Genomic DNA, 23824 nt, shown 5'->3' on the forward strand with positions numbered 1-23824 from the left:
ACGGAACGAGAACTTGAATGATTAAAAGTAGATAAAAAAAAGTTTAGGAATTAAAAAATAGTAAACCCTATAAATACAAAGACCAAAATTTGTTAATTTATAAGGACCAAATTGACCATTTCAAGTTTTAGAGGAATAAAAAATAAATAATATTTTTATAGAGGTCAAAATTAAAACTCGCTCATTTTACAAGGATTAAAAACATATTTGTCCATAACATTTGGAAACAATAATTTTTTCTTTAATTTTTAATATTTTTCTCATTTACCTCCTATAAATACGATGAATTGAACTTCTCATTTTAAAGAAGTCAAATTAAAAAAATATACTCCCTCCATTTCTAATCTTTAGTGGTTTCTTCATATTTATTTATGATGATCTATTTAAAAGCTTTTGTGTTTTAAAATTTTAATATATAATTGTACCTTTTTTTCAATTACTCTCATAAATAGTTGATATAGTAATTAGATATATGTTTTTTAGTCAAGTATCAATAACTTTAATTTTTCCAAGATACTTATAGCATTGCATTAATACTATCATCTATTTAGTTAGCTATGACAACTTATATAATTTGTTCTTTGTTGATGAAAATATTATGTTTATCTAAATTCATTGTGGAAGACTATGAATGGCCTAATTGATTTATAGGACAACGCATCAAGTCAAAAGGTGACTCTTGAAAAATCATTTGTTCCACGATGATCACCTTTTGGGATCCAAGTTTGAATCTTATAATTAATAGATGCATGCTTGTTCCTTTTCTTGTTTAATAATCCCAAATGGCAAGTATCAAATTAAAATACTTACCTGGACAAGATAACTAGTTTTAAAATTTATATTTAGTCAATAGGCCATCCTCTACAAAGTAGATATAATTATCACACCATGGTTTTTACATTGGACTTGGTGCTCCTACATCTTCAGAGTTGTTAGCTAAACAATCATAGAAGCAAACACATTTGTATGGACTTTTGCCAAGGCATTGTCCAAAGCCTCGGTAGCTTCTAAATTTGAAGAAGCATTCCCTCCTACAATTTGCGAGATTGCACCTTGTCTTGTGTAACACTTGATGACATCTTTTGAATACAACTGCTTCACTTGTCCCAAAAATAACTGAAAAAAAGTTCAAAAAGAAGAAAAGTTAGTGCGAATTTGGGATGGTCAATTATGTTTTCTGTCCCTTCAATTAGAGAGTCTATTGTTTTAGTTTTCATAAAAAAAATATAATTTTTTTAGCCTTTCAAATTCAAAAAATAATTTTTTTAGTCCCTCCGTTGGAATTTCAAAGGCTAAAAGTGAAAAAAAAAATATTTAGAATGGACTATAAATAATATTTTTTGAATTTGAGGGACTAAAAAAATTGACTCCCTAATTTGATGAACTAAAACATAATTAACTCAATTATTGAACAATGAAAAGTTTTGCACTATACATTCATGGATGTTAAGAAATTGTAAAGTGTGAAGAAGTTAGCAAACCTAAAATAATAAAGATAAAGGCAGAAATCAGGGCGAAAGAAAGCTTAGCCATCTCTAACAATCGTGATATCAATAACAATTAGCTTTATGCTTTGTAAACTATTTGTTAGTAAAACATGAAAGTATTTGTTTATATACACTAAATAGTTTGTTGGAACTATAAGAAAATTGAATTAAAGCAATGCAAACATCTATGAAACTACGGTTCAAAAAATGTTGATTGTGTGTTATAGGTCAATGGTTTGTTATGAGTTGATCATTAAAATGCAATAAACGCATAGTTCTTTAAAGAGAACTATGTTGGTAACTTAATCTTAATGTAACCATTATATCTATGTAGTTGTAATTAACCTAAGGTAACTTCCTGAATTCCTTTCATTGATCATCCTAACCCCACTCCCATATATGATGTTCCTTAAACAAAAAATTCAGGTTAGTTAGTATGTGTGGTCTATGAGAGTGTTTGCCGTCTGGCTAGCCACTGATTGCAAGTAGCAAAATTATATTGTTTAGTACGTTCATCTTCTTTTGTATTTGAATTGGATATTGTCACATAATAAATTTTAATTATTATATGAATAAGACTAGACACTTGACCAAGATTCGAGTAATTTAATCAATGTTCCTAAACCTTAACCATATCTTGGATTTGTTATGAAAATTTTATGCCACAGTGGGTAGGATACATTATCAGCAAGAAATGTGATAGGGAAGATAGGGTTTTTCGTAGGGGTTTTTGTTATTAAATCATGATTCAATGAACAATCACTTTATTTGATTATGATCTTAGGTACTTCGTTTTCTTATACTACTTTGGTGAATGAGCTGCTAGGCGAGTCTTTTTGTTTTTTATTAGTTACAAAGGGATTTTATTTTTTGACAAGGTGACTTGAAATCTTTTCAGATTCCTAATTAACGTACTATTGTATTTCTACATCCAATGTCCATCTAGTATATAAATGTGATTAATCACATGTATATATGATTAATTTTATTTTGTTAGTGGTTAACAGTAAATTAACATGATTGTATATAATTATTGATGGAGATCATCTCTTAATTATAATTGTTCCGAAATTTGAAGTAATGTACACTCCGCAAAAAAGTCATTTAAAGACGGTTAAAAATGGCTTTCAACGATGGTTAATAACCATCTTTATAGCCAACATTGTTGAAAGTGAACACTATCGACGACGATTCCTATAAAAGTCGTCTTAGAAAAATCGACCATAAGAACCGTCTTAGAATGACATGCTTTCTAAGACGGTTCTTATATAAGAATCGTCTTAGAAAACATGCATTCAAAAACGGTTATTATATAACAATTGTCTTAGAATGTATGCTTGATAGCATTGAGCATATATTAATACTGGTCTTCTGAATGCATTTCAAGCTAAATGACTATGAAATTACAATAATCAAATGTAAACCAAAGCATCCAAGCCTCAATAATTTGATCATCAGCCCAACTAACATATGAAAGAAAAAAGAAAAAAAACAAAGACATGGACAAACAATTGGGCAAGAAAGACCACACACGTCCACAAAAAAAGAAAACAGTCCATATATACCTAATTTAGAAGTTGAATGACAACAACTGCATCACTGGGTTTACTTTCCAATAGAAGACCCTATAAAAGTATAAAAATCAACCTTACATTGCATCGTATGTGGACACTATGAATTATAACTTTATTAAAATCCCAAGTAGAGGTGGTTTGGATGTCAATTTCAAACAACACATAAGTAATGTATGTGTATCATGTATGATATTTGATATATGACAGCTACACAATCAAGAAACACTTCAAACCAGCCTCCTAGCAGCATTTTCTAGATTTTTGGATCATAAAACATATTGAAAAGGTTGCGAAATGGATAAAAACAATACCATTAGTCCTTAGTAGCACAACAGATAGAGTGTAGTGGAAAAAACACTTTACTTACAGTTAGTACAAGAAACACTCTCCAGAAAAAGGAAAACATGAGTCAAACAATAAAAAGGGAAACAATGTAAAGACATTGTTCTCTATGCTTATTCCCTTTTTTTTCACAAGTGTAATCAATGCATTCAACATTTAAGTACATAACATTCTATTTTCATGTTGTAGTTATCTCAAAACAACTAAACACACGCGCAAGGAGGACAAACCTTGATATCTGACAATAAATAAGCAACTCCTATATGTGACCAGTCGATTCCTACTAAAGGCATGAATTGGCCTAGAACATCTAACCTGTAACGCATAAAATAAAAGAAAGAGTTTAACATTATCAAACCATCGAGTAGAATTAAATGAAGAGCAAAAAGAAAAGAAAAGTTGTGGAAACTAATAGGCAAATATCTAGATGTTATAATTAAAAATGTTTCCAGCTAGAAGGAGAATTCAAATCCAAACTTCTACAGGTATACTACTGCACTCCATCCTTTTCCTAGTTACTTTCTTGCTTACTATCATTTATGCAGTTTGAATTCTGGTCAGCTAAAATTTAACCAAGATGACACTACAAGTCTACAGCCATCAAATTTCCATAATAACACATCATAAATTGTCAATCAATTTAACTCTACAAGAAGTAAAAAAAATTGATCCTTTTAATTTTTCTAAATATCATCAATACCTTGAAAGATATAGAGAAAACCAGAGGAGCCCAATCTTTCCTAAGCACTGACAACATTTTTGTCACAACCAAGTATGTGACATTTCTTATGTTTAGTTGTTCACACATGAAGCTACAGGCAAATTCTCTAAATATATTTGATGCTAACAGCAGTGGAAAATTATTCATAAACCCTTTCCCCTTAGCCAATTACAAAACCAAGTAAACCAATTTTAAAGTCAATACGACATTAAAACTTTCATGAAATGAAGAACTAAGGAAGCATATTTTGTATTTATACCATTTCCTTCCCAGGAACATAATAGTCAGACACTGCAGCAACAACATAGAACATTGCATGTGGACCAATACACCTCATTCACAGGCAGAAATGAGGGGTCTTCACCCCTCTTACAGGCATTGCCCCTATTGGGCTCTAAAACCTAACTAAACCCTGCATTGTAAACCCTAAAATTGAAAACACTAAAGCTAAACAGAAATGCAAACTAAAAAGCAATAAATCGTCTACCCTAAGGTTTAAGCTTTGAAGGAAAAAGAAAATAACATAAAAAGCTTACTTGGATTGAGGTGAAAGATGTAAGATCAGAGCAAGAATGCAAGAGAATAGACTCAAAGCACACATAGAAAAATGCATAAAAGCACAAGGGTAGGCACAAGCACATGAGAGTAAAAGCTTCAGGGTATAAAGAAACTTCATGAGCCTTTGTTTTTAAGCTAAAATTCGTATTGCTCGCTTAGCGCACAGCCGCCCTTATCGAGTCAATATAACGATTGGTTTTAACAAAGCCTTGTGCTTAGCCCAACCTCGCGCTAAGCCCAATTCCAAATTTTCAAATCCCAGAGAGTTTTGGGGCTTAGTGCAGTAGGCCTGCGCTTAGCACTGTCTGCAACTCAAAATTGTTCTGCAATTTGCGCTTAGCATGAGATGTCAGGCTTAGCGCTAAATCAAGCTCTAACTTACAGGGATAGTCCAGGCTTAGCGCATGGAATGCGCTAAGCATAATTCTATGAGTTTCAAAAATAGTGAAGGATTGGCGCTTAGCGCATCTTGTCGCTAAGCCCAATTCATGAAAGTTCAATTCCAGGGAGGAAATTGAGCTTAGCGCAGGACAGCGCGCTTAGCGTTGCTACAATAATTTTTCAATAGATAAGGAATTACACTTAGCGCATCATCTCCGCTAAGCCCAAGTCAGTGAAGTTCAATTCCGAAGAAGAAATTGGGCTTAGCGCAGTGATGTGCGCTTAGTTGAATCATCTAGCCAATTGGTGAAGGGTCAAAGTGCTTAGCGCGTGAAGACATGGCGCTTAGTGCAAGGGTTGCGCTTAGCGGATGGACAACTAAAAAAAAAAATTAAGTCTTTTCCTGTCCATCTCTTCTCAAGAACTTGAAACCCTTCTTCTCAATACTAACCAAGCTTAAGTCATATACAATCACAAGCAATTAAACTAACTAAATGCAAGAAAAACAGAAATTAGAAAGAGAGCTAGGTTGCCTCCCAGTAAGCGTTCATTTAACGTCATTAGCTTGACGCATCATCCTGTTATCCTGGATCCAACAAGGTTCCAACTTCCAGAACCTTCTTCTCTAATCTCTTTTCCTCCATCACATTCACCTTCAAACAAACATTTTGGTCAGGCAAAGCTTTCTCTTCATGAAACAGATCGAAACTGATCTACTAGTCTTCTATGGCCATTTGTAGTTTCCTCTTCCCCATGTCTACCACACAGCTTGCGGTAGACATAAACGGTCGTCCAAGAATTAGGGGAATGTCAGCATCTTCTTCTATGTCCATCACTACAAAATCAACCGGAAAGATCAAATGTTTAACCCTAACCAAAACGTCTTTAATCACTCCATAGGGTCTTGTGATGGAGCGATCATCCAATTGTAAGGTCATGCGAGTGGGCATTATCTCTAACTCTCCAAGTCGCTGACACATGGAGAGTGGCATTAAATTGATACTGGCTCCCAAGTCAATGAGAGCCTTACCCACAGCAACCTCACCAATAGAACACGGGATGGTGACACTTCCAGGATCTTTGTGCTTCGGTGGAAGGATGCGTTGAATGACAGCACTACAATTTCCTTCCACAACTATCGTGTCACTATGGATATATCGGTTCTTCTTTTTTAGCATGTCTTTTAAAAATTCGGCATAAAGTGGCATTTGTTGGATAGCTTCTCCAAAAGGCAATGTGATCTCCAGCTTCTTGAAGATGTCAAGAAATCTGGCTAAGTGTTGCTCTTTATCCTTCTTGGAAGGTACCAATGAATATGGTACCTCCTTGCCTTCATTTGGAGTAATCTCTCTCTTTTTCTCTCTTGAAACCTCACTCATACCCCTCTTTCTTTCCTCAACCTTCTCTTTTTCTTTTTCATTTTTTTGATTTTTTTTCTTTTTCTACTTCTTCTTTTTCTTTTTCTTTTTCTTTTCTTTGTCTTCCTTCATCTTTACTTCTATTTCACTCTCCTTTATTGGTGTCTCTCTCTCCAGTTGGTCATCTTCATCTTCCACAACTTCCTCAAGTTCAACAAAGTCAGAAACGGGTTTAAGTGTCGGCTCGACTGCCAGCTGTTGCTTATGTTCCTTCACCTTCTTCTCAACTTTTCCTTCATCAACATGGGCTTCCATTCTGCTCCTTGTCATGACAGCTTTGCACTCCTCTTTTGGATTTTTCTCGGTGTTAGCACTAAAGCTGCTTGACGGTCGATCCGTCAACTGTTTAGCCAGCTATCCCACTTGGACTTCCAGATTCTTTATGGCAGACTCTGTACTCTTCTAATTTGACATAGATACCTGCATAAATTGAGCCAGAGTCTCTTCCAGCTTCGTTGTCTGATCATAGAGACTAGGATCTTGTTGTTGCGGCCTTGTGGACGGTCCACCCTGGTTTCTATTGAATTGATTCCCAGGGTGGTTCCTCCATTGTCCCTGTTGTTGGTTGTATTGTTGTCCATGCTAGAATCCGGGAAATCCACCTGCATTAAAATTATTTCTGGGTTGGTTCCCCATGTAATTGACTTCATGCGCTGTTGGTTCTTCATTGGGGAGACAGCGTCCAGAATCGTGAGCTCCACCATAGATGGCACACCCTGCAACCTGCAAAACAGTAGATGGTAAAGATTGTGCATAATGTATTTGATTTGGCAACTTACTTAATGTTTCTGTTAATGCCTCAAGTTGCTTAGACAGTAGCTTATTCTGTGCCAATAGAGCATCTTGTGATGTGAGTTCTAGCAAACTTCTCTTTCTTGGAATGCAGACTCTATCTCTCAAAATATGAATGTCACTTGCAGCCATATTTTCAATAAGTTCCATGGCTTCTTCGGGAGTCTTCAACTTTATTTTTCCCCCAGCAAAAGCATCTAACAGCTGCTTGGACTGCAGCCTTAACCCATCTATAAAAATGTTGAGTTGAATCGGTTCTGAGAATCCGTGAGTGGGTGTCTTTCTCAATAGACCACAGAATCTTTCTAAGGCCTCACTTAGGGATTCATCTGGAAATTGGTGAAAAAAAGATATGGTGGTTTTGCCTTCCACAGTCTTAGACTCAGGGAAATACTTCTTCAGAAATTTCTCAACCACTTCATCCCAAGTCTTAAGACTGTTGCCTTTGAATGAATGAAGCCACCTCTTAGCTTCTCCAGACAATGAGAACGAAAACAAGCTCAATCGAATTGCATCTTCAGGCACACCAGCCAATCGAATAGTGTTGCATATTTCAATGTATATGGCTAGGTGCACATATGGGTCTTCATTTGGCAACCCGTGAAACAAATTATTTTTAATTAACTGAATCAATGATGGAGGGTATGTAATGGTCTGAGCTTGAACCTCCGGTTGTGCAATGCTAGTGAAAATTTGTGGTACACTTGAACTTGAATAGTCTTCAAAGATCACTCTCCTTGGCTACTCAGCCATGATAGTGTCTCCTCTAACTCCTGAATGAGATTGCCCTTGAGTAGGAAAACTAGAAGATTCCTCAGAAGATCGAGGTTCTTCTCCTGGAGTTGTTGCTGCTTCTAAGTCCTGCAAAAAATTTCTAATTCTCTCTGCATTTCGTCTCCTGCAAGTAGCATTAATCTCCAAATCTATGGGAATTAAACCACTTGCAGCAGATCTCTTTTGCATACAAAACAAGCAGAACAGCAATTATCCAATTCCAAAGAACAAAAAATCTGTAGTATCTACTATTAACAGAAATAATCAAAGAATCAAAGAAAAAAAATGAATCAATGCCTTAAAACTGAACTAAGCTCTTATAATGAACTAAGTTCCCCAGCAACGGCTCCATAAATACTTGTTCGCTTCCCCACACAGTTCCTTTTTCTTAAATTTACAAGCACTTATATCAAAGGGGAAGTGATATACCGACAAGCACATCGGGTTTCCAAGTATTTAAAATTACATCGGAGTGATCCGAGTATCGAACTCAGGAAACTTGTTTATTAGACAGAGTTTTATTCAGGAATTAGGCATTGTACAGACAAACATTGATAATTGTGAATAGAAAGAAAAGTAAACTATATTCTATGTTAAAAAGCAGTAAATGCAAGTAATTAAAAGTTGACAACAATAGGTAAAAAGCATTGGGTCTTTCTAACAAACGAGTTGATGAATATGAAAATACTTCTCTAATTGATCATGTTCTTGAAGCCTAAAGTACTAAACCTCGATCCCTCATAAGTTTAGACTATTTTAACTCAAGCTTCATCCTCAGATCCCTCTTGTTGGACTAGGCTTAACTTAAACAACATTATCATCACAACATAATAATAAAACTAAAACCTCACAATCCATCCCTGGTAATGCAGTTATTTAGCACTGCTTCTAACTAGTTCTAAGGCAACAGTACATTTCCCAATGCTAAAGTCACCTAACAGTACACACAAGTGGGTGATCAGACCAAGAGCATGTGGTAATTAAGCATTGAAAGAAGCATTGAACACGCAAAACATAATTAATTAGATATGAGAAGTGTTTACATCAACTATTCATTAGAAATCCCCAACTAGGGTTTTAGCAAACCATGACAAGGAGACCTAAATTACAAATCAGAAAGAAAATGAAGAGCAATTGCTGCTTACACAGGAAGAGGGATTCCTCCTCCTCCTCTTGGCACCTCACAATCACTCAAACACTCTCAAATCACTCTCAAATGGCTCCTTGTTGTTGCTTCCTCCTTTAAGTGTGTAAAATTCCATGCAAGAGCGTAATAATTTCCTTCTTATTGTCCTTGTTACCCTAATTCTGACAATTCAGGCTTTAAATAGGCTCTGAAATCGCGTCGTCACGCTTAGCGCCACTGTCGCGCTTAGCGCGAGTAAGTGGATTTGGGCTTGGCGCCAATGTTGTGCTGAGCCTGGCAAGAGACGGACGACTCGCTTAGCGAGTTGATCTCGCGCTTAGCGCGCTGCTTCAGTTCAGATGCTCTTCCAGATTCCTTCTTCATGCTAAGCGCGCCGAAGCCGCGCTAAGCCCACTGAGCTCGCTTAGCGCGACAGTCACTTTGGCACTTCAAGAATTTAGCTCCTTTTTACCTGAAATGGTATAGATTTTAACATTAATTCCAATAAAAGAGACCTTAATGACAGAGATCAAAACACAACAAAGTTTATTTACAATTTCTACAAAAGAACTATAAATTGGGGGAAACTATACATATTTTGCAAAAGTTTTCTATACAAAAGTTAGTCATATAAGACGACTAACAACAACCATGTCATCCACATATATGTCCACATATATGTTGACGACCATGGTCTACTAGTCGTTGGTATGTTGACGACCATACAAAATGGGTTACAAAATTACTCACTGCTCCTCTCATTTTGAAGAAAGAATAACATCTTTTGTTTTTGTTGAGGATTGTTGTATGGGATAAGAGGTTAATTTAGGTCAAAAGTAAGAATGAGAGGAGCAGTGAGTATAACATAGATGAGAGATGCAAGATAGCATAGCTGGGAGACATGAAGAGTGTCGTGTAAAGGAAAGATATAGAGAGCATAAGCAAGCCCTCAATGTAGAGTGCAATTAAATAAAGAACATAGAAGACAAAAGATGTAATAGAAGATGAAATTGTAGAGAAATGATGACATATAAGCAAATTTGATGGCATGACAAAGTAAAATATAGGGATGTGAAAACTTATGATTGTGTGGCTTAGGATTTATATATTATAAATAGATTGTCATTTTACTACTTCAGATGGTAGGATGTTAGAGGAGCTTGATTTATTCTTGTAAATTGTTTTTACGCATGCTAGTTCTTGATAATAAAAAATTCAAATTTGTACGTACAATAATGTTTCCACATGTTGTAATTGTTTACATCTAAGAGCATCTCCAATGGAGGTGCTTATACATGAATTGTTTAACATTAAATAATGTTATTTAAGTTTTTTTTCTCACCAAAATATATGATGTGAATTTTCTTATATAAACAATCATTGTTTAACAACATTATACCATAAATAACATATTTTTAAGCATCATAGAAGCCACACAATTAATTTAAACAATCACTTTAACAATATTAGCATTTTACAAGCGTTACACACCCCTAACAACCAATCACATTACAACTCTAGAAGAAGCTTTCAACTTGGAGGTATCCTTTAGGCTACCCCCAATGAAACCTCCCAGGCTGGGGTTAGATGCAACCAAATACTACAGGTATCATCATGATATTGGTCATAACACAGAAGACTGCTAGGCCCTAAAGGACAAGATAGAAGAGCTTATACAAGTTGGGTACCCAGCCCAATTTGTCAAAAGGTCGAAAAACCACCAAGCAAGAGCAAGACCTATAGGACACCTAGAGGAGTAGCATAGGAATCACAAAGCAGATAAAAGAAGAGATACAGTGAAAGACCGAGGAAGATAGAGACACTAGTGTTAGATCAAGTTGCCTCGGAATAATTAAAAAGGGGGTTGAATTAATTATTAATGTGCCTTGACTAATTAAAATTTATCCTTCTTAATGTTACTAGATTCAATTAGGCTTTTACTACTAAGTTAAGAAAGTAAAGAACAATAACTTAACCAAAAGTAAAGAGGCAATTAAAAGTACACAGCGGAAATTAAAGAGTGTAGGGAAGAAGAAGACAAACACAAGATTTATACTGGTTCAGCCACAATCTGTGCCTACATCCAGTCCCCAAGCAACCAACGGTTCTTGAGATTTCTTTCAACCTTGTAAAATCCTTTACAAGCCAAAGATCCACAAGGGATGTACCCTCCCTTGCTCTCTTTGAACAACCAAGTGGATGTATCCTCCACTTGAACTGATCCACAAGAGATGTACCCTCTCTTGTTCTCAGTACAACAACCCAAGTAGATGTACCCTCTACTTGTGCCACAAAGGATGTACCCTCCAATGTGTTAAGACAAAGGATTCTCAGGCGGTTAGTCTTTTGAATCTTCGTAAGTGGAAACAAAAGATATCTCAGGCGGTTAGTCCTTTGAAATCTTTTGTTTAAGGGGAAGAGAAGAATCAAAAGAATTCTCAGGTGGTTAGTCCTTTGAATTCTCTTGGAAAGAGAGAAGGGAGACACAAAAGAATTCAAGCGGTTAGTCCTTCTATTCTTTTGGCAAAGGAAGAAGTGAATGAAGAAGAAGAATAACACAAGTTTTGAACAATGAACTTTTCTAGGAAGAGAAAGTATTGAACAAAAACTCTTAGAAAGAAGTTGAGAAATGAATCAGAAATTTCTATAAAAAAAACTTGTTATAAAATTCATGCCATGGTCACATATTTATAATCATTTGATGACTCAAGTTAAAGTTTGTGACTCTTGGCAATTTCTTTACAACTAGTCACCTTTTAAAAATTGTGACTCTTTTGAAAACTAGTCACTTAAAAAGTTGTGACTTTTGAAAAAAATTTCAGAAACAAGTTACTTTAAGAATTGTGACTTTTGGAAATTTATTTTTCGAAATCAGTCACTGGTAATCGATTACCATCAAGGTGTAATTGATTACACATCAAAAGATGTGACTCTTCATGTTTAAATTTGAAAATCCAAACGTTTAGAAACTCTGGTAATTGATTACAAGTATTGTGTAATCGATTACACAAGTTTAAAATGATTTGAAAATGTTTTATCACTAGTTGTGACTCTTGAAATTTAAAATCTAACGTTTTAAAACATTGGTAATCGATTACATGCTCATGGTAATCGATTACAGCTTTGTAAATCAGTTTTGAAAACAATGCTGGCTACTGGTAATCGATTACTACCTTCTGGTAATCGATTACCAGAGAGTAAAACTATTTGGTAAAAGATTTTGTAAAAATTTCTTGTGCTACTCAATATTTTGAAAAACTTTTTTTGTACTTATCTTAATTGAGTCTTCTCTTGATTCTTGAATCTTGATCTTGATTGTTCTTGAATCTTGATTCTTGAAACTTGATTCTTGAATCTTTGGAATTTGCTTAACTCTTGATTCTTTGGCATCATCAAAATAATCTTGGAAGTCATTGCTTCCACATCTAGCAACAGCGGCATGAGTGACAACCGCCACAAGAACAAGAACCCCCCTAGCATATCAGAGGTGTAATCAACACCATTGCAGGAGGATTTTCCTATGAAGGACAATCCAGCCAGTCCTAAAAATGTCATCTTCACGCCATTTGAGACATCGACATCAATTTTATTAACACACCATTACAGCAAAGTCTCCCTCCTATCACTTTCACGGATAGGGACTTCAACGGTATCAACCCTGTCAAACAGGATGACCCTATGGTTGTCTCTATTATCATTGCAAACTTCATGGTGTCTAAGGTCTTCATCGACCAGGGCAATTCCACTGACATCCTGTATTGCAAAACTTTTTAAAGACTCGAGGTCTCCCCCGACACTGTCCACCCTCACGCCGGTCCATTCCTCGGCTTTGCAAGCGAGAGAGTATAGACTAGAGGCTTCATGGACTTAATGATCACCTTTGGTCAAGGCAAGCTCTCCTGGAGCTTCACCATCAGTTATCTACTTGTTGATGCAGACACATCATATTTTGCTTTGATTGGCAGGAAGACACTTAATGAGCTTGGAGCCATAGTCTCCATGCCCCATTTGAAAATGAAATTCCCTACCCTAATCGGGGAGATTGTAACCGTCAAGGTAGACCAAAAGCAAGCACGAAAATATTATGTAGAGAGCCTAAAGGTAGCACCATATCCTCCCCCCAGGGAGCTTGCCAAGCCTCACCCCATAGCGACTGAAGGTACTCAAGTCATGAGCGTGGACGAAGGGCCTCCAATCCAAGCCCTGTCCGTCTACCAAGCAAACTTGGATGATGAATTTGATGTAGATCCATGAGACAACACCTTTGACAAAGGCTCAAAACCCATAGAAGAGCTTGTCAAGTTGCAGCTTGGACCTAAACCTCAACAGTGTATGCAGCTTAGTAGGGAAAACACAACAAAGACTTGCCATGTGTTTAGTCATAAACTTAAGTATTATTTGCAATATAGACATCCTCTGCTTCATAATGACCTACAAAAGGTCCATCTTTGTCGCACACAAAATAGTAATCTTGTTTGGGCTGCATCTCATTGCGAATACAATGCATTGTCCAAGGCCATTGGTGTAGACAAAACCATGTCAACAAATATTCTATTATTTCTCAAATAATTGTCTATATATTACAAACTTGTTTATAATGTTTAAAGTAAACATCCAATACGCCATAGTGGTTCTTCCTATGAAATCTAAAGCTTTCTACATCGGATGTTTTTAAGTTTTATAAAATATGTTGCCCATTTCTTCCGAATTGTTGTCATGGTCTCGATGTCTAATGGCGTCCCATCAAGAAACCACTACAAATTATCAAATATACAAATTAGTGAGTTACATGTAAAGTGATTAACAAGTGATAGTCAAATGTTTAATAATTTTATTGAAAAACAAAATATAACATTGTCCAATCATTCTTCAATCCCCCGGTTACTATGTTCCGCATCCAATGCATGACATAATAACCATACTCATAGCCTCCGCTTTGAACATGACTCTACATTGAATATGAAAAATAATTGAATGTAACAATTATGAAGTTAGAAAACATGAGCATTCCCATAATGACATTCATTATATGACTAACCTTTACTTCAATCCACTAAGATGCAGCTTGATTTGTTTTACCATCCAAAGTAGTCTTTAATGTCTTCATTGCACTGCTTTAAACAAAAGATGAATGTATATAAATATAAAAAAACTATTTATATTTCCACGGTTAATATATATTAAATTAGTTATCATATAAAACTTTACTTGTTAATTGCAGCTTTGATATGACTATTAGACTTCTTACCCAACAAACAAAACCAGATGACAATGTCCTTCGTAGGACACAACACAACTAGCTGCCAATGGCCCCTAAATTCGACAATAATTAGCTATGTATAACACAAACATACTTAACATACATTTCATAGTTTTTACTTACTGATTCAAGTAAGCTCCTAGGTAGATCTCTATTTGGGATTCCTTAACCCATGTTTCAATGTAATTTTGACATTCAACACGTCTATCATTTGCATTGTGTATGGACTAAGGCTCAAGGAACCCATTAACTGAACCATGACCCAAGCTTGAACTCCACTCTTCCATAAACCTATTTTGAACATGTAAAATGAAAAATAAAAATGATGAATATCATCACGAATATCAATAATTATTGAATGATACACAAACATACTTACATAATCCCCAACTACAATATAGCTATGTTCAAACATTTGTGGTATGATGTCAGATCATGTGTTTTTATGGTATGATGCACAATGCTGCAAGCAGATAATGGAAGCGATTAACAAAATAAAAGTCATCAATGACATGAGTACCAGGTAAAATAATCCAGAGCTTACATTTAAATTATTTGCTCAAACTCTAGATGATGAGGAAGTAGTGATAAAAGAGTGCGGTTTTCGATGGATATATCCCTTTGAAGATGCAAGAGAAGTAGGGCAATTCATGAATTAGAGGCTAATGCAATAACAATTCCTCCAACAAAGAAACTCAAGCAACATGGCTTTGGAAGTACTCCATCCAATATAAAAGCAAAAGAAACGGAAGTGAAGGTAATCTTGCTAGCATGGATTAGTACAAAGTTTATGCACTCTGGTATTTTCTGCTACTACATAATATATATCTTAATAACAATTATTTTCTGTGCAAAATATTTGGTTTTTGAGAAGCCATTTTTTTGAAGAACTCTTGCACGTTGAATTTGGAGGAAAACTCATACAATGAAGAGGTGAAATTTCGGTAGACCTGTTTTAAAGAAGGACAAGCATGCAAATCCGCTACTACCATGATAATTTGCATGAGCTCTTCTAACTTTATATTTTATTGTTCCAATTTTTTTTTTATACTTAGTCAATAAGTGATTCCTATGCTTAAAGAGCAAATAGTTTGTAATCCAAGGTTGCTGAAATCTTGGTAACATCATTTTTTGTTAGAATGGATATTACTTTTTATATTTTGCATATAATAAATCTATTTGCTATGTAAATTTTATGTTTTCTTATGTACAATAAGTTTAGTCAACCTATAGTAAGTTAAATTTTATATATCAGGTCGGTGTTATCCATACTTTTTTTGTTTGTAATAGTGTATTTTTGACCAAAAAGAAGTCCAAGTCGAGTATGTATTATGAAAATTTTGGAACATTGAATACACTCTCATTACACCTCCAAGAGAAATTAACTTTTCACCGATTGTAATGTCATTGTTAGCGGTTATTTGTATTTCTAACATTTGTCTCTTGAATACTTCAACTATTAATTTGAGAAAGAAAAAACATTATTAAATTTATAAAGATGACTTACCGGTAATAGAAGCATGAGTTTTGTAAAGACGGTCCAAATGCACTAATTACTTACTCCCCTCCCCTCATATTCTGTCCTCAACACGCCCCCTCCATAAATTGTCAAAAAAAACATTAGTTGCTGCCGTCCAAATGCAATAAATTGTCAAAAATAAAATAGATACAATAGAGTGAAAAGAATGGCACTGTTTTTTTTAATTCTTACGTTTATACAATAAAACATTAAACATGCATTTTAGTTTGCTTATAAGACTGTTTGCAAAGAATGAAAGAAAAAAAAATAATTGAGAAATCTTCAGGGCCTATTCCGGATCCCTTGGTAGTAGCTTCAGCTAGCTTCGTCTTCTTTTGTTGGGAAAAGGAAATAGCTCAAATTACTTTTGGTTGACGTCATGGCTTACGATTACGAATGTCGAGTCCCCAGAGTCAAAATTCGTTCACTCGATCTCATCAAGCTTTTGAAAAAATAAAAAAACAAAGGAAGCACTCATCAAGGTGGCAGCAACGTTACTCTCAATAAAATACAAATTAAATAGATATGGAAAATCAATTATCGTCATCAACATGAAGTATGATTTTAGATCTCAATTCTCAACATGAGTTATCTTTTAACTTTGATTGCTTATACTAATATTATTTAGTTTAATTTTTTTATGAATTTAATTTATTTATTATTTTGCTGAAAATAAAATATTCTTATGATCTAAAGTGATGAGACTAATAGCATGCTCAAGAAATCTAATTAAGTGCAGGACCTTGTTGATTTTATGATTTTAATTAAATACCTGACATAGTAAAAGATTTTTACATCTACATCTAATCACTAATTGTCACTTGTGGTAAGTATATTTTGAAAGCATAATTCTTTATTAGTTGATAATAAGATATAGAAATTAAAATCTCTGAAAGAAATAATACCTTACATAATTGATAGTATGTTATATAGTTGGATGTAGGAAAATGCTCTACCATTATCAATGTACATAATGCTCACATTCTAAGTCCTATAAAAGAGTTTCATGAGTCTTTAGTTTCACTCCATCATTCTTCTACAGAGAAATCTTCTTACCCTGATCATGGAATCTCTAGCATTGTCATTTCTCCTCATTACATTGTTTCTTTTCACCATAATCTCCCTTAACAGTTTTTCATCTTATGCTTCTCAACTCACTTACACAGATCACTGTGCTTCCATGGTTCCAAACTCAAACCCCAATGAGTCCAAGTTCAAAGACTTCCCACATGGTAGATTCCAAGTTGGTTACTACCTTGGTGGTGACAAAATTGTTGGTGCTGACACCTTCCAGAAACTGAGACAGAAACAAGTTACCCTTCGAATCAAGAGTGTGTATGAAACTGATGTCTTTGGCATACACAAAGTTGGAGCTACCTTGTTAGTAACAACTGCCAGTTCCTATTACCGTGTGGGAAACTTCACACGTGGCAAAAGATTAAAGAACCGCAAGCGTTTTCCAAGTTCAATAATGTTTAGTCTTGATGGGTTTTGGTCAGAATATTCAGGCAAGATTTGCATGGTTGGAACAGGAAGTGGCTATAACATGCAACTTTTGGAGGTTGTTCTCAAGCTTTACAATGTCGTCAATTCGAGTAATACTATTTCTACCTTGGCTATTGGAAGCTTGGAGAGCTTGAGTTCTAAGAATGAGGTGAGTTATTTTGAACCCATTTCTCTGTTTATTTTTCCTAGAGTGGATTATGAATATAGTTTGGATACTATAGAAGCAAAAACTGAGTTCTCTAATGAAGGTGAAGTAGTACTGGGTTTATCCATTAATCCGGTTAGTTTTTGTGCAAACATTTTTCCAATGATTAATGGTAAATATGATTTGCAATACCAAAGTGAATGCAATTCTGCAAAGTATTGCAGTCCTGTTAATGGTAAATATGATTTCCAATTGCCTTATATTGTGTCTTTGAAAGAATTGGTTTGTTTAGATGTTAAGCAAAGGGTGAGAGTATTGATTGGATTTCGCAATAGTGGTGATAGATGGTCTTTCAATCCTAATACTACATTAGTTGGAGAAGGGTGGTGGGATGAGGAAAAGAACCAATTGTCTATAGTTGGTTGCCATTTCTTGGGAATGGAAAAATCAATGACTAGTGTTTATGTGGGTGATTGCTCAACAAGAATGATCTTGAGGTTTCCAAAGATTTGGTCAATCAAAGATGCAAGTAGCATTGTGGGCCAAATTTGGAGCAACAAAACTGTAGGGGATTCAGGTTATTTCAAGAGAATGGTTTTAAGAAAATTTGAGGACCAAAGAGTTCAAATTTCTGGCACAAAGTATGAGTATAGCCAGCTTGACAAAGTGAGAAAGGTGTCCCCAAGACACGAACAGTTGAAGAACAAGGGAATAAGGTACCCTGATGTTTATTCTTCTGACATGAGATTTGACATCTCAGTTAGAATCTCTAAGAGGAGAGTTGCATGGGGTTATTCTGTTCCATTGGTTGTTAATGATCAGATCCAACAGTTGAACTTAGAAGAAACCTTTCCTTCTAATTCCAGCAACACACTCCCATCCATTTCTCCAAACTCTAGCAGCACTGGCTTGTACAATGTTAGCTACAAAATCAACATCAAGCTACTACCTAATGTCAAGTTAGGTGAAGAGAAGTCTATGTTAAACACAACAACAAATGTAACTGAGCCAGTGAATGTTTCAGCTGAGGGAATTTATGATGCTGAAGCTGGAATCTTATGTATGGTAGGTTGCAGAAACCTTGGCTCAAAGAACCAAATTCCATCATCAAATTCTCTGGATTGTGAGGTTATAGTCAAGTTTCAGTTCCCCCCGCTTGATGCAAAGAACAATGGAGGTTACATTAAAGGAAGTATTGAAAGCGTGCGCAAAAATTCAGACCCTCTTTACTTCAAACAGTTGGATGTGATTTCAGCTGCATTTTACACAGCAGAAGCATCACAAATATCGAAGAAAGTAGATATGGAGGTCATAATGATTCTGCTTTGCACCACACTAGCATGTGTTTTTGTGGGTTTGCAACTCTACCATGTGAAAAGAAATCCTGACATGCTTCCCTTAATCTCCTTTGTCATGTCATTGATTTTGACTTTGGGAAATATGGTACCTCTTGTTCTGAATTTTGAATCCCTTTTTGCACAAAATCATGACAAGAAAAGAATTTTGCTTGGAAGTGAATGGCTTGAAGTGAATGAAATTGCTGTAAGGCTAATTGTAATGGTGGCTTTCTTGTTGCAATTCCGTCTCTTGCAGCTAACTTGGTCAGCAAGAAAGGTTTATACAAAACAAAAGGACCTTTGGATTGCTGAGAAGAAGGTTTTGTATGTGATTTTAACCCTATATGCAGCAGGTTTCTTGATTGCATTGCTTGTACACCAAAGCAATACCTTGCAGGGTGATGTGGTGTATTCATCTAGCCTTTCACAACAACACTCACTTTGGGAGGACTTGAAATCTTTTTCAGGTTTGGTGCTAGATGGCTTTCTCTTGCCTCAAATTTTGCTTAATTTGTTCATGAATTCCAAAGGGAATGCTCTTTCTTGTTCATTTTACTTTGGAATCAGTTTGGTCAGACTAATTCCTCATGCATATGATCTCTTTGAGGCTCTTGTATATGTTGATGGTTCATCCTTATATGAGGATGAGATTGCAGACTATTACTCCACTGCTTGGGATATAATCATTCCTTTGGTAAGCCTGATGTTTGCTGCAATTATCCATTTGCAACAACAGTTTGGCGGTTGCAGCATTCTTTCTTGGAGAATCAATACCAAGGGTGTAGAAGAATATAAAAAAGTGCCTGTGGTAACTGAAGCATAGATCCAAAGAAATGTGGTGTGCTATATGCTGATGCTGAGAAAACAGAATGACTCACCCTTTGGCATATCTTTTTCCTCTTCTATAAGCAACAAAATTTGTAGCATTTCAGATTTTCATCAATGATTTCCAATCTATTAATTGCCATGTTACTACTATTAATGATGTGTAGACTCAATTATGGATGTTGAATCCTGGATTCAAAAGCACACTAGGATTACTTTTTGTCAAGGAAAATTTTGATTGGGAATAGCCTCTGAATGCTGAAGTTCTCTCTTTCTCTAGGATTATTTATAGCTACAACTGCATTGCTGCATCAAATGTTTGGTTTTTTTTGTTAATTTTTTTAATCTAGATATCAAAATCGCCATTTCCCTAAGAACAATAAACAAGGAATCGAAAGTAATAGTTTTTATTAATTAAGAAGCGTGGTATTTAATGTTATTGTCACATTTCACTGTAATTTTTAATAAGAAAAACTTATTTGTTAATTTCTTAACTACTGGCTTAAGTTAGGAAAACCGAAATTGATGTGTTCCTTTTGTTGTGACTGTGAGTTATATAATTTAGTACAGTTTTGTCTCACAACTACGTATATCTACGTTGTCTAGAACCAACTTGAGCGAGTGGTATGTCCTTAAAAACTAGAGTAAAACAAATTGTTGTATAAAATAACCTCATCCATGATTTGGCACTTTTCAAATCAGTGTATCACTTTTGTGGATGGAGCCATGGACAAAACTAAAAAGTTATTGCTTATATGAATAAAGGAGTTATAAGATTGGTTTGATGGTAAAAGAAGAAGGATGGAAGGAAAAGATTATATGTTAGATTATTTTCATAAAAAACTAATAATTAATAAGTAACATTCAATAAAAAAAACTCGTAAGAACAAAATTAATGTAACATGAATACATGACAGGTTAAATAAATGCCAGAGTCAAGTAAATTTTGTAATTATATTAAACAAGTCAAAGACCTCAATACATAATATATTAATTTAATTAATTTATCCCTAAACAAAAGATATAAATTTTAAAAAAATCCGTACCCCTTTTATATTTCTATTGTTTTGGGCCAATCCTTCTTAAGCTTTTTATTCTGGTCCAGTAGTCCATATAGTTAGGGCTACTATTCTCACTCCACAATTGCTATTTACACATTTAAGTTTTCAAATTTTTGGAAAAGTATAAAACTTCCCTTCCCCTTCCCTATTCCCACCCCAGCCGGTCTCCTTTTCCCTTCCCGTTCCCTCTTCCCACCCCACTCAGTATCCTTTCCTTCTCACCCTCTACTTCCCTTCTCCTTCCCCCTCATAAGTTAATTTTTTCCCATCAAATAACAAATGAAAACATGATTTCGTTATTATTGATACAAGACAAAATTACATTTCTATTGTGTATGTTTTAAAACACACAGCAGAAATACATTTTCACTTTTGTCTCTCTTGAGATGCACAATGAAAATTCCATTGCGTTTTTTTTTTACATTTTGTTGTTGTCTCGGCTGAGATACACAACAAAAATGTATTTCCATTATGTATTTCCATTTTATTTTATTTTCTACAAATTTAATTTTTTATGAAATTTTAAAATTAATTATTAATCATTTTGTTAATAATTAATTATTTAATTTTATTATAAATTAATGTTTATTGCCGTCTTAATTATATTTTCTTAAAATTTTAGTTAATTTTATTTTTCTGATAGCACAGGAAGGCTTAGCAGTTTGGTGCAGCTCTCATGACAGCAGAGGAAGGGCGAGGGCAGTAGCCAAAAAAAGGCAATTTAGTTGTGTTGCCATTATTATTATTATTTAACTTGTTATATGAACTTATATTTTACAGTTTATGTTGTGGTCAAATTGCATTTTTTTATCCACGAGTTAAACAACATAGCCTAATAATGTAACGAAAAACGATCTCTCGGTCAAAAATTAAAATATCAATCCTTTATTATTCATATTTTTTAATAAATATCTTTTTTTAAAAAATACCAAATCATGATTTCACTGTGTGTTTTGGGAGAGAGAAAAAAATTAATAACAAAACCATGATGCTCCTGTACTGTATATGTTACATAGCAAAATTTTAATTTAATCGGAAGGGCATTTTCAAAATAGAGAAAAGTCAAACATGTGGGTGGTGAGAATAGCAAATTTAGAAGTGAGAATAGACTCTCCCACATAGTTATTGGTTCCAAAGGATTCAAATTTTCATTTCAGGTCTAGCAAGCACTTCTAGCCGACCAGCTCCACAACCAGAACCTTCTTTATCAAAAAAGAAAAACATAGACACGTGTCCTTCAATCACCGCGCCACGACACTCCTAAAACCCTAAAACCCTAATCCCCACTATATAAAAACTAGCCAGTAGCCACCTTTCAGTTCCTCAACTCAGAAAACAGAGTTGACAGAGAAACATCACTCACAGCGAAAATGGCAAAGAGAACGCTGCTGAAGCTAAAGCCAAGTCTCCACGTTCCGTTACGTTTCTTCCGCAGCTCCACTTTGGCCCTGACCCGACCCGTTGCCCCGCTTGCCCGACCCGAATCCCCCTCGATATCCCTCTTCAAACCCTCCACCGTTCACTTCCCGGGCATACTCGCAAGGCAAATGGTCACTGCGAGATCGCCACGTGGTGCTTCAAAAAGGAACGATGAGGAGGAGGAGGACGATGATGATGGTTTTGATGACGAGGATGGATTCGATCTCGACGATGAGTTCGACGATTCCGATGATGGTGACGGCTTTGATGACGAGGAAGAAGAAGAGAAACCCAAGGGAAAAAAGAAGAAGACATGGTGACTTTTTTATGAAAATAAAAAATAAAATCTTTTTATGTTTGTTTCTTCGGTATTTGATCGGTTTCGGATTAATCAGGGTTGTCTCTGGTGTGTATGTGAATTCCCAGTGTTGAATTTTACTTCAATCTTTGTATCTTCTCTATTTATACGGTTTTATTTTTGTCTGTTGCTTCGTTTAAGCCTTGCAGAATCTTCATTCTTGGTTCTTTAGGGAGGAAAATGAAATAGAAAGGGAATTTTGAAATTGAAATTGAAGATTAAAAAAATTGTTTGGTGTTTTTTATTTCTTTAATCAAACCAATTCTAAAGAAAATATATCTAAAAGTACCAGTACAAATGAAGGTTTGTTTTGTTGTATTGTGTTTTTTGTTGGAACGAATGAAAAAGAAAGAAAAAAAACTAAGAATTACGCTAGGAAAAAAATTTGAGCGATGTATAACCAATTGTCCAATTCTAAAGCGAGATTTGATTTTTTTTTTTTTTTTGTCTGGAATTAAGGAAAGAATCTTAATAGTGAACGTAGGTGTAAAAAGATACAGAACTATAGGCATTGGGACTATAGTTTTATCGAATGGCTCCTAAGGTAAAACGTCATTTTTTTTTTTTTGGCTCCTATTGTAAGTACACAAAATATTGGTACTGGTTTGGCATCGCAAAGATCAGTTTCATGGATTGGTTTGGCATCGCAAAGCTTTCGGTAAATACTGGCAACTCACGCTTTTAGTTATTTTAAATCATTTATGCTGATATAAATGTGTTAAGTTTTGACCAATAAAATTTAGTAATGTTATCGATGGAAAAAGAAAGATTAACTCATGACAGGCAATAACTACTAATTAAAAAAAACTATGTAGATACTTAGATGATCGTTTTTTATTTATGATAATTAGTTACAATCAAGAATATTTTAAGAATAATATTATTTTTTATTTGAGATTAATAAAATTAAATAAATTAATTTTTTTAGCTAGTGTTAAATAAATTATTTTTGTTTATATATGAATCTAGAGAAAATATAAAACTACTACAAAATGATAATAAATTACTAATTAAAAAAATTTATGTAGAGACTTAAATTTATAGTTTTCTAGTATAGGAACCTAAAAGGAGATAACTACAAGTAACAAATCAATAGTTTAACCCATTATTTTTTAAGTATAATATCACACAAACATGTGTTCCAACAATTACTTCCAAACACTAAACTAGATTCTCAAGATTTCCATGCTTCTAGATTTGGTGCTCATGGTGAATGATGAT

The 23824-nt window shown here is 34.7% G+C and overlaps 2 protein-coding genes across 2 annotated transcripts; both read left to right on the forward strand.

The window, feature by feature from the left end:
- The first annotated feature begins 17015 nt into the window (after window positions 1–17015).
- Window positions 17016–19763, forward strand: LOC102664702 (uncharacterized). Its single transcript, XM_006582612.1, has one exon. It carries the CDS (start codon window positions 17016–17018, stop codon window positions 19761–19763), a length of 2748 nt encoding a protein of 915 aa, XP_006582675.1.
- Window positions 19764–22148: 2385 nt separating this feature from the next.
- LOC100305715 (uncharacterized) lies at window positions 22149–22740 on the forward strand. The gene has a single exon (NM_001248756.3). The coding sequence runs from the start codon at window positions 22197–22199 to the stop codon at window positions 22563–22565; it is 369 nt and encodes a 122-aa protein (NP_001235685.1). The 5' UTR covers window positions 22149–22196; the 3' UTR covers window positions 22566–22740.
- Window positions 22741–23824: the final 1084 nt, after the last annotated feature.

The sequence above is a fragment of the Glycine max genome, chromosome 6, assembly GCF_000004515.6.
Source record: "Glycine max cultivar Williams 82 chromosome 6, Glycine_max_v4.0, whole genome shotgun sequence".
Lineage (NCBI taxonomy): Eukaryota > Viridiplantae > Streptophyta > Magnoliopsida > Fabales > Fabaceae > Glycine > Glycine max.